Raw genomic sequence first — 16146 nt, 5'->3', positions numbered from 1 at the left:
GGGCTGTATGTGTTATGGGAGTAGCCCCAGTGCTCAGTAACGGATGGGGACGAAATGAAACAAACGAACAATAAAACAGGTGTTCAAAATGAGTTCTTCTGTCATATAAATCAATAAATATCTTTCATTAATTCTGCTGACAGACAATATAAATTAAGCCCAATTTAAGTGGTACAGGTCAACATCTGTTGACGTCACTGCAGCTTTACGAAGCATGTGAATGCTACAGAAATTGCATTATCTGCCTGTGATCCTCTATATAACAATAACCCGCTTCCATATATTGTAATTTACTCACCATGAGAAAAACAAATGTGTCTTTGTGGGCAGAATTCAAGTAACGCGACAAATTCTGTTGTCAGCAAGTAACATACTAGGAACTGCTTCATTGTGACCACTTACTGGAACATTTTAGCGCAATATTCCTTAATGTGATGAGCCCAAAATATATAAGAGGTAACTAATGTATTGTACAGTACAATAACAGCAGCACAGACTGATTTTTTCATGTGAGCCAATGAAAAGCTCGGTAACACAAAGTAAAAAAAGAAGAAGAAAAGAAATGACATTGGCAAAACATTCGGAGTGTAACAATGTAGGGAAAAGGAAACAGATTCAAATATTGGCAAAGAGAATGTAAAGAGGCGAATGCATTAAGTTGTACAACTCAGGAGATGAGGGGGAATGTTGCTCAACACTGGGCGTGTTTAATAGGACCAGACATTCAGAGCAAATCAAACTTGTGGAACTGGTGAATGTTTGCATCCTATCAAAGTGCCTGAGTGAGAAATGCAAAAACAAACTGTGGAAAAAGGAAAGGACCCGCATCCTCTGTAGTAGTGTACAGTACATAGAGCTTTGGAAGCCTGGAGTTGGAACGCAGTAAGCCACAAGACAGAGGGCGCAACCACGGCGCCGGCTGAGGTAGTAGTTTGACTGAATGTGAACTTCCCAGGGACCCGCGGTGGCAGCCTGAAGAGAGAGGTGTAGCTACCAGTAAACCCGAGTCACTGGGCTGGCGGAGTGGACCAGAAAGGAGGGGGGCTGTGGCTACAAAGTCCCCACTCCTGTCACTGAAGGTCCATGTGCAAAAACTTTTTTTTTTTTTTTCCTCAAAGGAAGTATAACTGCTCCAACTAGAATGAAGTGTGTTAAATCTGCTAGCCCACTGACGAACAGATAAATCTCTTTACAACATGCTTTTATGTCATCATCCATACAACATGAAACATTCTCAACCCTGTTCCCAAGGCTTTCTACACTGTAATAAATTAGAAACTGAAGTAGTTTTTGCTGTATTTAACAAAGCAGTTTGAGTGTGAAGCTGAAGAGGCTGGAAGTGAACCAGCCTGGAATGGTTCGCTGTGACCATGGCAGCCTGATGGCAGAGTGCACAGGTTAATGATGCTGCTAGAAGCCAATTGGTTTCCCCCTCCCGGAGTGGCCTGGTCCAATTAGGGCAGCTTCATGAACAGACCATTATCAATGGAAGGGACAGGCATAGGGCAGGGGAACTGAAAGAGACTCATGTCTGCTGTGAGGGCAGCCATCGCAGCAGGGTCGTGCTCTATCTGTGTCCTCAGAGCAGGGTCGATCTTTTCCAGCCGTCGCTTGATCCTCTTCGCCTCCCTCTCGCGGATCAGCCTGGCCTGCCTCTTCTCCGGGGTCTCGTTGGCCCTCTTCAAACGCATGGCCTCCCTGTCTCTCTGCAGCCTGCGCGCCCGCTGCTCCTCGGACTCCTGCATCCTTTGCATGCGTTTGGCCTCGCGGTCCCGCAGCCTCCTCATTTCCCTCTCCTCTTCCGTCTCGCACGCCCGCTTGTTCTTCTTCGCCGTGCGCTCGCGCTCTAGACGCTGCAAGCGGGCCTCCAGGGGTTCGTTCTTCCTCCGCAGAGCCCATTTCCGCATCGGCGACTGGGCCTCCACTAGCTGCTGATAGGCCACGCAGCTGTTGCACACCAGCAGCACCCCAGCGGGATACACGGGCATTGGGCTCAGGATGTCGGGGATAGGAGGAAGGCTCGAAGAGGAGGAGTTAAGCGCATCAGGGATAGATGTGAGTGACGGACCTTCAGAGAGGAGACTGTCGGGTAGTGAGGGAAAGGAGGGTCCTTGGTCAGAACCTGTGCATGGTCCCGGGCCGTGACACTGGCTCGAGACGTGGCCTGGTCCCTGGCAGGTGCGATGGGCTTGACATAGGTTGGGATTGAGGTCAGGTCCTTCACAGGGGCGCGGGCCCTGGCATGAACTGGGGCCTGGTCCGTGGCAGGAGCAAGCGCCGGGGCCCGGGCTGGTCATGGGGCTGCTGGAGAGGGAATGGGACATGGAACAGGCGTCCCTTCCACCGGTGATGTCCATCCTGGTTGTGTCGAGGACATCTTTAAGCTTCTCCCTGAGAAAAGACACAGTATTAGAAAGCTGGTCAAAGTAGTACATCTCCTTACTTATTTTCTTCCATGCCAGCATCACACCCCGATACATGTTCTCCATTCTGAAACCTGACCTCCTGATCTCCACAGCTTTTCTTTCAAACTTGCGCATTAGTGAGGCTCAATTCTACATTTCAGAGGCTTAAAAGTTAATGTTATTGCTGCAAATTTCATTTTCCTTGTTCAGATTTATATTTATCTCTCTGGTCACAAATTTCTGATCTCCTTCATTTCTTTACTTCACAAGCCATATAATAACTTTATTTATGTAGTACCTTTCAAAACATTGCTACAAAGTGCTTTACAAACAAGGTATACAGGTACAAACTAGAGATACACCGATACCGATATCTGTCCGATATTGACTTAAATAGGTATCACGACAATGGGCCGATATGCATTGGATGCCATTATCTTAATAAATAATAATTCAGTACATTTACATGTTTGCATTTATTTGTTACATGTTGTTCTTATTGATTAAACACTGGTATCAGATTGGTACCCAGTAAGACTAAGACCCAAAGTCCAGGTATAGGTACCGAGACTGAATAAGTCAGACTGGTCCATCTCCATCACAAACAGTCTGTCCCTGTGTTCTTTCCACCTCCAGAGCTAATGATCACATCTGACTGTCTACGCTTAATAAAGAAGTTGGACTTTGTGTCCTAGCAACTATCACCAGTCTGCATCAAGGGCTAAACTGTTTGTTATATGACTGTAATATTCAGCTTGCATAACAATGACAGTGAAGAGCACGACACAGAAACATTAATGGCTATTAACACTTGTCAGCCGCCTTGCATTCTTGTTAGCCACTAGCCAAAATCTTATGACCAAAACCTGCTCCGTATGGTCCCATATCTTTAGACAACAGTTGATTTTGGCATCATCCATCAAGCTGCGATGATTGACATGATTTGAAACTATTGCATCCGGTGTGGAAAAGATGACTCATTTCCCAAACAGTCTACAGTATTTGTTTCAGAGATGAGCAAGATGCTGTGTCATGTGACCTGTGGTTAACTAAGAGAGGAGTTGAGCGCACCGTTGGCAACCCAAGAGGAGGTGACTGTTTCCAGATAACACTGTGAGAACAAAAACTCTGTGTCAGATGCTTTCAAATTGACTTCATTCACGGTTAATTTTCGCTGGCTGTAGCAACATCAAACAGCTTTTGCACACACAACTGAGATGCAGATTTTGTACATCTGTGCTCAGCTTATACGGATTTATGGTGTTTTTCTAAACTCATAGTAACACCTGATTCTGCCAACTGTAAGAGCTCATGAATTTTCTTTTCTTTCCTCTCTGATCAAAAACACATAACGGCTTCTCACTATGTTTCTCCTTCTACAGTGCATCTTGACCTTGCCAGCGCTGTTTAAATTTCAATGTAGTGGTAGTTGCTTAGCAACATGCAAGTTTATTTCCATTAAATCTGTCATTCCAGTACTAATTTTATTCATCCCTCATGTTCTGCATCCTCCCTAATCTCACTCTCACCACTGCTCCGTTGTTTTTGTATATGTGGACTGAAGACATACTGTATTTTCAGATAATTCTCTGAATGCACAGTGCACACCTTCTGATAGATCTGAACATCTTGCACTTACACTACATTTTATGTTATTTATTTATTGTTTTTTATCTTCTTCAAAACTGTGAAAGACTTAACATTTTTAACTTAAATGTATAATATGCAGGATTTTCCCCCCAAAAAATGTGCAATGTATAAACTGTTTCTGGGCTGTCAATAAAGGCGCACAGGTGAGGTTGGGACTAGACAACAAGGTAGCGACAAGCAGCCAGCATCCAAGAGGAAGCTACAAAAATGGCAAGCGCAGCAGCACACAAAATACAGCGAGCGCTAAGTGGACAAAGCGCTTCTGGTGGCGTTGAGCTGGGGAGGAGGGGCCATAATATCGCATTTATACCTATAATAATCGCATCTATTTCCTGTAAGAAATGAAAGCAATGTGCATTAAAGACCTGAGAGTTACAGCTGAGATGAGCCGAACCTGTTAAAGTTGTTGGTGTCTGTGAAGCGTGCGCCACAGACAGCGCAGTTGGAGAGGCGGTCCTCGGAGTGGATGAGAAGATGCCGTCCAAGAGAGCCAGGCGAACTCAGGGCTCGCCCACACACTGGGCACACATAGCTCTTGGTGTTGCTCATCATAGTTGTGTGCTGTTAAACACAGCAAAACAAGATAAGAACAAGAGACTGGGGGGAAAAAGAACTGATTTAAATACACAACCAACATTAAAAGATGTCAGCTTTCTGCTTGCTGTTGTGGTTCTCAAAAGTTAGAACAGAAACAAACTGGGTTCAACAATAAAATTATTGAGTCACTAACAGAGAATTACAGAACGAGTGAAACACTTTTCTGCTTGTAAGCCTCCCAGTCCTGATGGAGAGCCTGACAAGCTGAATATGGCTCTGAAACATTAATGAACTTATATATTTTAAAACGTAGATAATCAGTTATTTAAAAAAATCAAACATTGAAAAATATTTTTTATAAAGTTTAACAACTGCTAAAAAATACAATTATAATTGATGGTGTAAAGCTAGTATTTTATTCAAAATAAAGTTAACTTTTTTAGAAAAAGCAGGTAGCAGATACACATTTTTTAATGCAACAACAAAACATGTCAATGTTATAACATAATTTAGAATAAAACAAAATCAAGTTGACCAACTGGAATAAAGTTTACAGGCTAACATTTACTGACAGGACATTTCTAATATTACAAATAACTTGAGCAGTATTCAGATGTGGTCTCAGTGCTCAGTGCCAAGAAATGTAATTACTGCAACACCAATTAATGACCAGTGTCACTGTGGCAACTGACATTCTTGAAGCTTGTGCCACGGGCCATATGATTCGCGTGGGTTAACAAGTCAGACAATGTTGTTATTGCTCAACATTACAGTGGCAGAATGCACACTCGTCTTTCAGCAACTTTAAGTGCAAGAACCACAAACTGCCTGACATTTGCAAAAAAAACAACAACAAAAAAAACCCCAAAACATGTACAGTGTTCACTGCAAATGCTGAAGTAAGGTATAAATCAGCTACTGAATGTGACATACACAGAGAAGGATAAGGAGTCTGGAAGAAGAGGAGAACCTGCAGCCGCAGCATTTTTAGGAGAGCTTTGGCAATTATTTAGCATCAGCAAATATAAAATAATCTTTAAAATATTTGGCAGTGAATCCAATATTCTGACAACTTCTATTGAGCTATAACCAACTTAAGAATGTAGCATCTCGTAAACCAACTTTGACCGTTTTTTGTGAAGATCTGAATGAGTTTTTCTTCAGTTTTGGTTTTAGAAGACTCGTGTGCAGTTACATGACACAGTAAGCAGTGGAGTGGCTCATACAGATCAACACTTTGTCCCTCCACCTGCAATTCACTGAAGCACTGAAAGCTACTTAGGGGCTTTAAAGGTGATGACCTCCTGGCTTACTAGAAACGGACTGCAATAAAAGATCTAAAGCTGCTTTGTTTTCATGCTTCTGTCCTCGATTAGGACGGGAGAGACAATGTTGCTCTCACCTGGTAGACATGAGAGATGAGCTTCTCGGGGCTGCTGAAGTCCAGCGTGCAGAGAGGACAAACAAAGCTGCTGCCGTGATCTGCCCCTTCCTCGCTCTCCTGAGGAACATCAAGCATCATTAAAACACAGCAAAGCCAGACACGTGCTAGTATATTATCCATTTTGATATGTTTTTGTTTTTTTTGTTTTTTTTTTTTTTTTAAATTGTATACAATCAATTTTGTTCCCATTTGTAGAAAATTCACAGTCCGTATCCTGGCGAGTGTAATTTAAGTAGCAAACTGAAGCAAGGCTGAGCTGATTATAGCCGCTGGAGTCGCTACTCGCTGCACATGTTTCCAGCTGAAGCATTATTTCTGCAAGTGGTATGTGGTGATGTGTTGGGTGTGTGAATGAGCGAAATTCTCACAAGCTTGCGTGACTCACTAACAGTGACATGATGCTGTGTGCTGTCACAGATGTGACTCACACACAAGCAGAAATACAGAAGGTGCAGGAACAAAAAACATATTGGCTGATACCAGGAGAGTTCTGTGTTTCTCGTTTTTCTCCTCTGATTTTCTACTTGTGTAGCGTTTACAAAAGTCACACAGTTGTCCCAGAAGTGCCCAATAATTTTTGTGACTGAACAAAAATACCTTTTCACCTACAAATTTTACTCATTTGACATAAGAACCCAAAACTTCCATGTAAATGTTGGATATATGTTACAGTACATCTGCTCACTAACTGAAACCCAGTTTGTGTTTAACGGCTGTAACAGATGGGAAGGAAGCACTGTGAAAATGTCAGATATACGTTACAGATATCAGTATGTCCTATTCCAGTTGCTCCCTACAGTACTTCAGTCAAATTTTCTGCCATTTCTCTTTGGTGCAACACATAAGCTGTGAATGCACAGTTAAATGGACCTGTACAGTAAGTACGACAAGACCTGCGAAAACTGCAGAAGATACATTAAACTCAGAGTTGACATCTACATCCAAACTAATATTCACATCGACTAGTAGTAGGGAGAGTTGAGAAAACCTACATTTTCACAGCCCACACACGTCTTGCCACAATAACAACCGCTTCATTTACAAACCACATATCTCAAAATGAAACTGGGCACCATCACGGGGACGCAGGGCAGATCTTTGTTAATAATTTATCTCTGTGGAGTCTTGTTTGTATGATCATGGCACATGACCAGCTTCACAGTACAGGGGCCTATAGAGTAACACATGGGCAGAACTCAAACTAATTCAAGATGAGGCAAAATACTGTCAAAGAAATAAACAGTACCACTATGAGCAAATCGGACAAGTGGCGCAATCTAGCAGGTCTCTCACCTCTTTGACTCCCGCTCCTTGCAGGCGGCACTGCGATCTCTTGGTGGTCATGTGGTCGTCGGCGGAGGTGTTGGAGGATGAGTCTTCACCGTGGTTGTCAGGGTCACTATCACTGTCTTCTATGGAGGCAAACACAGCCCTATCAATACAGACAGACAACAGAACACAGAGCAGGGCTTACTCTCACTAACACCCCTCAGTCCAAGGACGTCCTACAGAGTCCATCCAGTCCCTCCTCGCCCCGGCCCTCCATCCTGTACCTGAGATGCTATCCTGCTCTTGGATTTCCTGGGAGTTGTTGCTGCAGCATTCACTGTCTTCGGTGAACTCGTCCCTGCCATCCATGTTAATAGTGTGCTGAAGTCCTGTGATGCCTGAAGTGTGGAATGGCCCTGGAGATAGAGACACAGTAGCTATCAGTCAGATAAAGCGTTTCCAGTGAGGATGTAAACTGTCAGAAATATTGTCTGATAGTTTTGTTAACATATATTATTTATACGCATTATTTTCATGAAAATTGATTTGTTTTGCATCAAGACAAAGCAGGAAGTACGTTTACGTTCCACATTGTGCAGGGACACATTAATTTGCTGATGACGCTGTTAGTACGATTAAGATTAATAAATTAATTAGTCACAACATCTTATTAACATCTCTGGGTGTGTTATACCAGTTATGGCAAGGTTGCAATTTTTAGTTTTTGCATCAATTAGATAAACTACCTTGATATATCAGATATTTAATTTGACAAAAAAAACATTTTCAAAGACATGCCTATCTCTTTTTATTCCATTAGCAAGTTATCAATTGATTTTCCAGAAAATATATTCCATCTAAATGTACCTACATGGCGCCTTCTTTCAAAGCCCTGGATCAATAGTAAAATTCCAAGAACTAAACAAATAAATCCAGTGTGACAGGCTGAACGGCTGGAAATAATGAAAGATGTCTGTGTTTGCACACAATTAAGAAGATTGTTTTTGTTTGATAAGGTCTGCCATTTCCTACATACCATGAATCAGCCAAACACAGACAGAAGCCACTTCATAAAATATGAGGATACATAAAACTATGTCAAGAAATTCTGTCTATTTTAATAAAGAGGCCATTTTTTACCCATACACTGTATCCAGCATGTGAGTTCTTTATCTCCATAGCAACATAGAAACAGCATCTGCTGTCATAGCCTACCACGAGAAGGTATGAATTTTTCAACAGTAATGCATTCACCTATACAGCGAAGGATTCTTTTTGTTCACGGTGCAGCACATAAAATGTGTCCAGTGTGATCCCACAACATTTTTGCTATTAAGATTAGATTTACATTAAGCAAAGAAAGGTGCAAATTATTCCAGTAACACAAAATGGTGACAAAGGTGTAACCTTTGATCAGAGCAGCTCAGTCCCAGATAGTAAATTATTAAGACTCCAAACTTTCGGGATCTGCTTTAGGTGTGGACCACGAGAACTTCCTCGCCGATTTGGCTGCCTCCGTACGAGCCATCTGACACTGAAACATAATAAGAACGCTAAGGAGGCGAGGCGAGCTCACTGACATACGTGAGTGCACATTAACTTCATTTGCATCCCAACCCCCACTTTTTCACACACATATACACTCACGGATACATGCTAGCTCTGTTCGACAGCCATGCTGCAGTCCCACGGGGGAAGCAGCCTGCACTCCTTTCCTCTAGCTAAATGCCTTGCTACTCTGTGTTTCTCTCTCTCTCGCAGTACCACCCACACACTGAACAGCCTGGCTCGCCCTCTGTCCTCCCTGCTTGCATGTAACTTCCATATCTATACCATCAGCTCTTGAGGGGGAGGATAACGCTTCATACCATGGCAGCCCATATGTGGCTCATTTAACTCTTTGTGATGCCACTCTTTGTTCGATGGCGGCCCTGTGGGATGCAGCATTCTGTAAAATCCCTTCACTTTTCTTATTCTCACACTTGACCGTGCAAACCTGTGTTTAACTGCCAGCGCCGCTTCACTGGAGACAGTTCTGTTGAAAGCTCCTCTGGCATTGACACACAAGAACATCCCACTTCGCATCGCTAAAATTAATGATAGCTTAAAATCTCCAGTTTTCTTCCCTTGTGTGCTCCCTCTCCATTAACACAGATCAGAGATGGGAGAGAGATCCTGACTTCAGTTACCTGAGACTGACAGAAGTAATTACAGCCCTCGTCACAATCCTGAGGTATTGGGCGCTCTCACACACACACTCTCCCTCTCTCTGAGTCTGAGGAAAACAGAAGCAAAATGTTTGAGGAGGGTTGTCATTGTACTATTTTGCCAGTGGTGAGAAGTTAGTATGTGAAGGCAGTTTGGGCACTTTTCCCATAGAAATCAAGGCATTCATTAGCACTGCTAGAGTGGGCTGGAGTATTGAACTATGAACTACTACAACAAGCTGGCTTCACGGCGCATAGCCAATGATTGATGTGTGAGAGATACCCATCCCCCCACTGCTAGGGCTCTGTCTGTACATCTGTCTCTCCTCGCTCCCTCCCTCCCCCCCTCCCTCAGTCTCTGCCACTGTGATGTTATCTCTGAGTCTGTGTGTCTGTAGGCAGGAGGTGACGCAGTGTCTGACTGAATCCAGACAAAGAGACAAACTCATCAGCCAACAGACACACAGAAGAGGAGAGGGGAGGAGGCGAGGCAGTGTGTGTGGGGTGGTGGTGGTGGGGGGGCACAAAACAAAACAGACAAAAGATAGAATGCCAAAACTCTACTCAAACACCAAGCAATGGGGGTCCTGTTGAATTCAAGGCCCCCTCCTTCTCCTTTTCAGCCGCCGTCCCCTCCAAAACACACACATGCAGACGCACAACACGTCTGAATCTGCAGGAAGTGCTGGGGCCCCTGTCTTTCCTCCACATACACGAGGATGGTGGACCAGACATCTGATCAATACTCACTCTGATTAACTGGTGACCTAGTATTAAAAAGTTTGGCACCGAAACACTCAAATTCTCCTGTGTGATAATAACAACGTGAAATTGATATTTACACACTTACACTGGGCTTTTGATCCAGCCGCAGGACTACACTGTTACCATGAAAGCACGCTGCAATCACAGTTCTATCAAGACACATTTGTGCAGCACGTTTGGGAGAAAACATCTTATTTATAGCACTTTGCAAACCAACTTCAGGAACTTCAAATTAGATGAAATATCCAATTAACAAATGTTGCAGCCTCTGCCTCCACACATGTTTAGTCTGACTCAGAGACTGGAAAAGTTCTGAAATAACCTGAACAGTATTTATTATAGTAAACTCTTCACGAAATAGGTTTCCAGAATGTTTACAGTGATACATGCACCTGTACTATTAAACAAACTGATTTGTCTATTTACTGTCAACATGAAGGACACATCCACTTTTCTCTATAAGGCATGCACCACCTCCAGTCCTCATTAGCTCTTTTATAATGCTGTTTTTCTCAGTGTTGTTGTAATCAAAACTCCAGGACGAACACAAATAGCTAGACAGACAGCGCTGTTGTATTAGTGTCTGGAATTCCCTGTGTGTGTCTTTGTGTGTGTGTCAGCCCGCCTGCCTGTCAGACTGTCTCCCCGCTTGTCTGGTCTGTCAGTCTGTCTGTCTGTCTGTCTGTCTGGTCAGACCCTCTCATGGGGGACCAGCTCTGTGCATGCAATTCATACCTCACAAGAAAAGACAGGTAAAACAATCAAGGCAAAGCAGAGGGAAAGTCACCGTACATAACACAGAACTTGCACTCCAGTGACACAGCGGGAGCTTCGGGTTCGTCTGTCGAAAAAATGTTTTGGATTTCTGACATGAAGTACACTAACTTATGCCAACAACACGTTCTCAGCCCTCCTGAGGGTTTTCAGCTCCCACTCTGGACTCTTGTAGAAGTGTTACAGACCGGCAAATGAGCTCATTAGCTCGCAGGGATTACTGCAGTCCCAAGTGCAAGATATATTTCAACAGCAGTTTAAACAAACTATGTTTAGAAAGGAGGGCTGCAGCATACATAACTTCAGCAGATTACACTGGGCAATCCCCTTCTGTGGACTGTGTTTAAGAGGTCAGCATGCTGTCCACCAGAAAGGGAATTCGGGGGGGCAGAGGGCCAAAAGCCAAAGCACAGAGGGGGACACCAATAATAGTTTCACACCAGGGGTCTCCCCATTATTCCATGAGGTACATTTTGTACATTGTGTGCCAAGTTTTCATTAGAATGTGAAATCGAAATGGGATGCTCCCGTTCATAATCCTGCAGTGCCACTGATGGCATGCAGGAAAGCCCTGCTTACAAAAAAGGATGCTTCAAGACAATGTGCCCCTCGGAAAACACTTGATCGATGAGAAAATGTGTACAAATAGGCTTGTAGGAAGTAATACTGCAGACACTCATTCTGAAAAGAGACACAACAGAAACACTGATTTAAATGACTGTCATCCTTAAGTCCAGACAACTGCTCACATTTTGCATAGCTGACGCTCTGCTTCGTTTTTGCTGATTATGTGCTCTGTGGGATTGCAAGTATTTTCATTATCAACTCATCTGTCAATTATTCTGCTGATGAATTGTTTCGTCTGTAAAATGTAATGTGCAGAACCCAAGGCCCCATCATTTTCCCAACAGTCCAAAACCAAACAATGACCATTATATATGAAATATATAATATATAAATAAATAGGAAAGGATGAAATCCACACACTTGAAAAGCTGAAACCAGAGAGTGTGACTTAAACAATCTGGTGACTATCACAGTCTATTTCTTTTCTGTCGACCCACTGATCGATTAATTAATTAACTGCTTCTGCTCCGTTGTGCTTTCCTCCTGTCTTGCACTGAAACTGAGATGTCAGAGCAAACTAAGTTGACACCACGCAGATCCGAAAGTTGAAATGCTTGTCCCCTCTGATCACAGTTAACAATGCGCTGGCTGCGATGAGACTCAACGCCTGCTTCCTCTTAACACCAGACATGCTTTTGCTAATTTAATCTACAGACATCACACCTCAAAACAGAACCCAGAAACCAGAGACCTGGTTAGCCAGAAACCATGACACACAGGCTAACTGGAGGAAGATACTGTCCAAAGGCTTCTTGTAAATCTGTCTACTGATCTGAAAACACACAAATAACGATATAAACTACTTGTCCCCCAGCATGTTGCTGAAAGTAGCATATTGACACACATTACCAATTTCAAGAGAGAGATATTTACATTGCTATGTCCCAGGAGCTTGTACTTTATGTTTGGAAGTAGATCACAGTGATGAGTAGCATTACACATCACCAACATACCAATCTTGCTTAGCTTGTCAAAACATAACAGCTACTTCTAAATAACTACTGAATATTTACAAGAGATCCGCTCCTTTGCATATTTTCATTTATCTATTGGGTTACTTATCATTTTCTTTTTTTGCTGCCCAGATTTTGATTTAAATTACTCAACAATAAGTATCGCTGTCCACATGCTTTATTTCTGTCTCTTTTGTTTTCACTCATGTGTAACTATGTCAATATAACTACTCAAGGGGTCATTGTGGATTAAAGAAAATAAAAATCCTAGACCAGCCAGCAGGGTCTTGTGTTGTTTTCTCACAGAAACTACAAGCTACAATGAAAGTAAGACCTGCATCACGACCGAAACCAAAAGAAATCCAGATTTAAATGTCAGCTGCTAACAAAATACAGTCTGAATGAACAACATACAATGTGATGGTATGTCAAGAGGAGCCCTGTCTGTATGAATGTATGCCAAGCCATCACTGAGAAAAGGCAACATAAAATAAAACAGTTACCGCGGGTGGCTACAAAAATAACAACAATTCAACACATTCCTGTTAAACAGCCACAATATACACAGATACTGGAGGTGGCACCGATAAATAACTGCTCAAACAGTATTAGACAATACCTGGAATACCTACAGTCAACTTTGAAGGGGTTGGCCTGTTTTCGCCTGGACATATTATTGCCCACTCCCGGCAAAAAACTGGAATCTCCTCCTAGCCCCGGACGGTTACCCTGAGACCAGTCCAGGTGTCCAGGGTCCGCACTCAGGGGACAGATGATGAGCAAAACAATAATAAAAAGACGGATCAAATCGCGTATTCGATCGGCAGAGCCGGGGCCATTTACGGGGATGAAACATAAAAAACGGAAACAATTAACGGTCACATTCTTGCAGTCGTTAAAAAAAAAGCCCCGTCTCCAGTCGATCGGGGGGTATAAAATGATGTCCAAGCCCGACCGGAGAGACGCCGAGCGGCCCCGAGCTGTTCCGATCTCGAGCCGCTGGCACCCGTGCACTCACTGCAGCGATGCACGGGCTCAGCTGATCTCTAACGTAAAAGCGATGAATCTACACCGAACAGGATTGTGGGATATGCGGGTACGCTTGGGAGTCCATGCTAAAGATACTACGCTGCGTTCAGGTCATGTGGGAGAAAAAACAGTCCGTGTAGGGAAACCTCGCAAGATTTTCGCAGATACGCCAATATTTTAGAGATGAGTCTTAACGTATAAAAGTGGCCGAAATATACGTCTGGTCGTTACATTGCTACACTTAAAGATGTAAGGTGTTTATAAGAGGAACAACATATTATACTTTAGTGTTTAAAATAACCAGAATTAATACAAATTAAAGTAGTCTAGTTTGAACATTCTGGTATACTTTTCAACATTCAATATTAGGTGAATGCAAGTGGACTGGATACTAGAAAATGGGATATTAAGAGAAAGAAAGAAATGAGATCAAATAAAGTATTATCCTTAATACTTCAAATCACTGAAATAAAATTTCCTTACTAGATGTCTTTTAGCTTACACAGATCGTCTAGTCTAAATTAGAGCAACAACATACCAACAATATATCTGATACCAATAAATCAACCAATAGTTGTTTTAACAACATAAACTGTTTTGATAATGATCCCTTAATTTGGCTCTTCATTGTGATCAAGTTCTGTACTTGAAAACAAACTTGTCAGTGCCCTCTGGTGGACAAACCATGCAATGACGACACTAAATGACCACTAACTCTTCTTTGGCATTCCCGTACTGTAATGGTTTGTTACTTATTGGCTGAACCATACACAGATACTGATATACTGTATATACGATAACATAATATCAGTAGATAATGAGGGCTCTAGTGTGAATAAGTCTGATTCTCAGTGGAAACTATGTGGCATGTACCTCACAGAGTAGGACTGATTTTTATGGGTTATTAACTGTTGATAGCATAGACTACACCAACCAAAACACTGTATCTGGAAAGTCACATTGCTTTGGAAAATATTAAGTGATTTTTTTTCCAATGCCGAACACAATAAAAATGTAATTCCAATCACCTCCATTAAAATATTGTTTTGGGGTGGCGACAGAGACAGATATCTCAAAACCTGGCCAGATTAAACCAAAAACATCAGCATGGCTACATAACATATGAAAAAGTGACTTGATGGGAGTGGACGTGTATTAACACTATCACAGTGTTCATTCATACACCCTAAGGGTTACAGTAAGACTGACAATAAATAGTGCTGCTTACAATTTAAAAAAAAGTCTAGAGGCTACACAAAATGTGGCCATTTCTAATAGGAAAGACCTAATTAAATAAACAGCATCATACATGAAAATTAGCATCACATAATCTGCATACAACGTTATGTTATATGTTTGCCATGCCATTATAAAATAACCCTTTTTGTTTTTATGCCACAGTCCGAAGAGTTTACTGGTCACTCTTGATAATTAGATCCACTAGTACCTATCTGTTACATAGCCTGTACTGAACTAGCAACCCGATCAAGATATGTAACTCCAACCCAGTGCATGCTGGAATAGTTAACCCGCTTTAAGCATGAATAGGAATAAGTAATATCAATGGACGAATGAATTTCTGTGTGACAATCTTAAAGTGGAACATCACAGAAATTGAGGTCCAAAACTCATATGCTATTTCCTTATGACTTTACGTTTGATCACAATAAATTGGTGAACCGTGTCAACTTGACTATATTTCAAGTTTATTACCCTGTCTAAATATTATCGTTATTGAAGAAAGCTTTTATAACGATATTTGCTTAAACTCGAGGCCAAATCTGATGTGGTCCTTTACCTTATGTTTAATAAACCATTGATCAAGCCCAACCTACAGAATTATTTCTTGGAGACTACAGTAGGAACACTAGGTGGCGCTCCGAAACACTCAACTGCTAATGTCATAACATTACATGTAGTCGTCATCACTGACTGCCACGAGTAAACGGACCGCAGCACTGCATTAACAGGGTAAAAATGTATTCTTCCGCATGGTTAAGAGAAAAATATGCCGTCTCAACAAAATTATCTCTTCGTGTCATGACATTTGCGGCGTTCTTATAACAAGTGACTGAGGGCATACATTAATTTTCAAACTGAAAGCCACGTTACACACAATTATCTATAGTCAATCATCAATGAGATCAACTGGATAACGTTAACGTAGGCTAGCTGGCTAAAGATAACAAGCCTAACGCTAGCCCTTTATAGTCAACGCGAGAACGATAGAAGAGAACAAGATTAACTTACTAGCTAGACATCGACTAGCAAATGATTACCAGAATTAACAGTACAGTCACCGCGCTACGTCTCTCGTTATCATGAAGACATAATTCAACTAACGTTATTACCCATGGTGTCCAGTGACGACTGGCATATCAGGTGGGAGTCTCGGGCAGAGGTACAGACAGTGAAGAAGTCCCCCAGTACAAGCTAACGCTACGTTGATGATAAACTTCAGCTCTCGACAGCCAGTCCGCGCTTCT

The 16146-nt window shown here is 42.3% G+C and overlaps 1 protein-coding gene across 5 annotated transcripts; it reads right to left on the bottom strand.

Moving 5' to 3' along the window:
* Window positions 1-1088: 1088 nt before the first annotated feature.
* Window positions 1089-16073, bottom strand: LOC121627623 (zinc finger protein 821). 5 transcript variants are annotated; one of them, XM_041933023.1, is made up of 6 exons: window positions 16012-16073; window positions 7590-7721; window positions 7330-7448; window positions 5995-6093; window positions 4450-4616; window positions 1089-2391 (listed from the first exon to the last, which is right to left on the bottom strand). In XM_041933023.1, the coding sequence occupies exons 1-6, from the start codon at window positions 16013-16015 to the stop codon at window positions 1455-1457; spliced, it is 1458 nt and encodes a 485-aa protein (XP_041788957.1). In that variant the 5' UTR covers window positions 16016-16073; the 3' UTR covers window positions 1089-1454. The 5 variants fall into 5 exon arrangements, with proteins under 5 accessions (XP_041788957.1, XP_041789040.1, XP_041822688.1 ...); XM_041933106.1 differs by having other exon boundaries at window positions 16004-16054; XM_041966754.1 differs by lacking the exon at window positions 16012-16073 and adding an exon at window positions 13264-13436.
* Window positions 16074-16146: the final 73 nt, after the last annotated feature.

The sequence above is a fragment of the Chelmon rostratus genome, chromosome 1 (assembly GCF_017976325.1).
Source record: "Chelmon rostratus isolate fCheRos1 chromosome 1, fCheRos1.pri, whole genome shotgun sequence".
NCBI lineage: Eukaryota > Metazoa > Chordata > Actinopteri > Chaetodontiformes > Chaetodontidae > Chelmon > Chelmon rostratus.
The sequence above is the reverse complement of the archived record's forward strand: the minus strand, read 5'-3'. Positions and strand labels throughout refer to the sequence as shown.

Coding starts and splice junctions, on each gene's coding strand:
- LOC121627623 (XM_041966754.1), bottom strand. CDS start 13,303: ATGTCCAGGCGAAAACAGGCCAACCCCTTCAAAGTTGACT. Junction 7,449..7,589: donor AGAGCAGGATAGCATCTCAG/GTACAGGATGGA, acceptor TTGCCTCCATAG/AAGACAGTGATAGTGACCCT. Junction 6,094..7,329: donor AAGGAGCGGGAGTCAAAGAG/GTGAGAGACCTG, acceptor GATGTTCCTCAG/GAGAGCGAGGAAGGGGCAGA.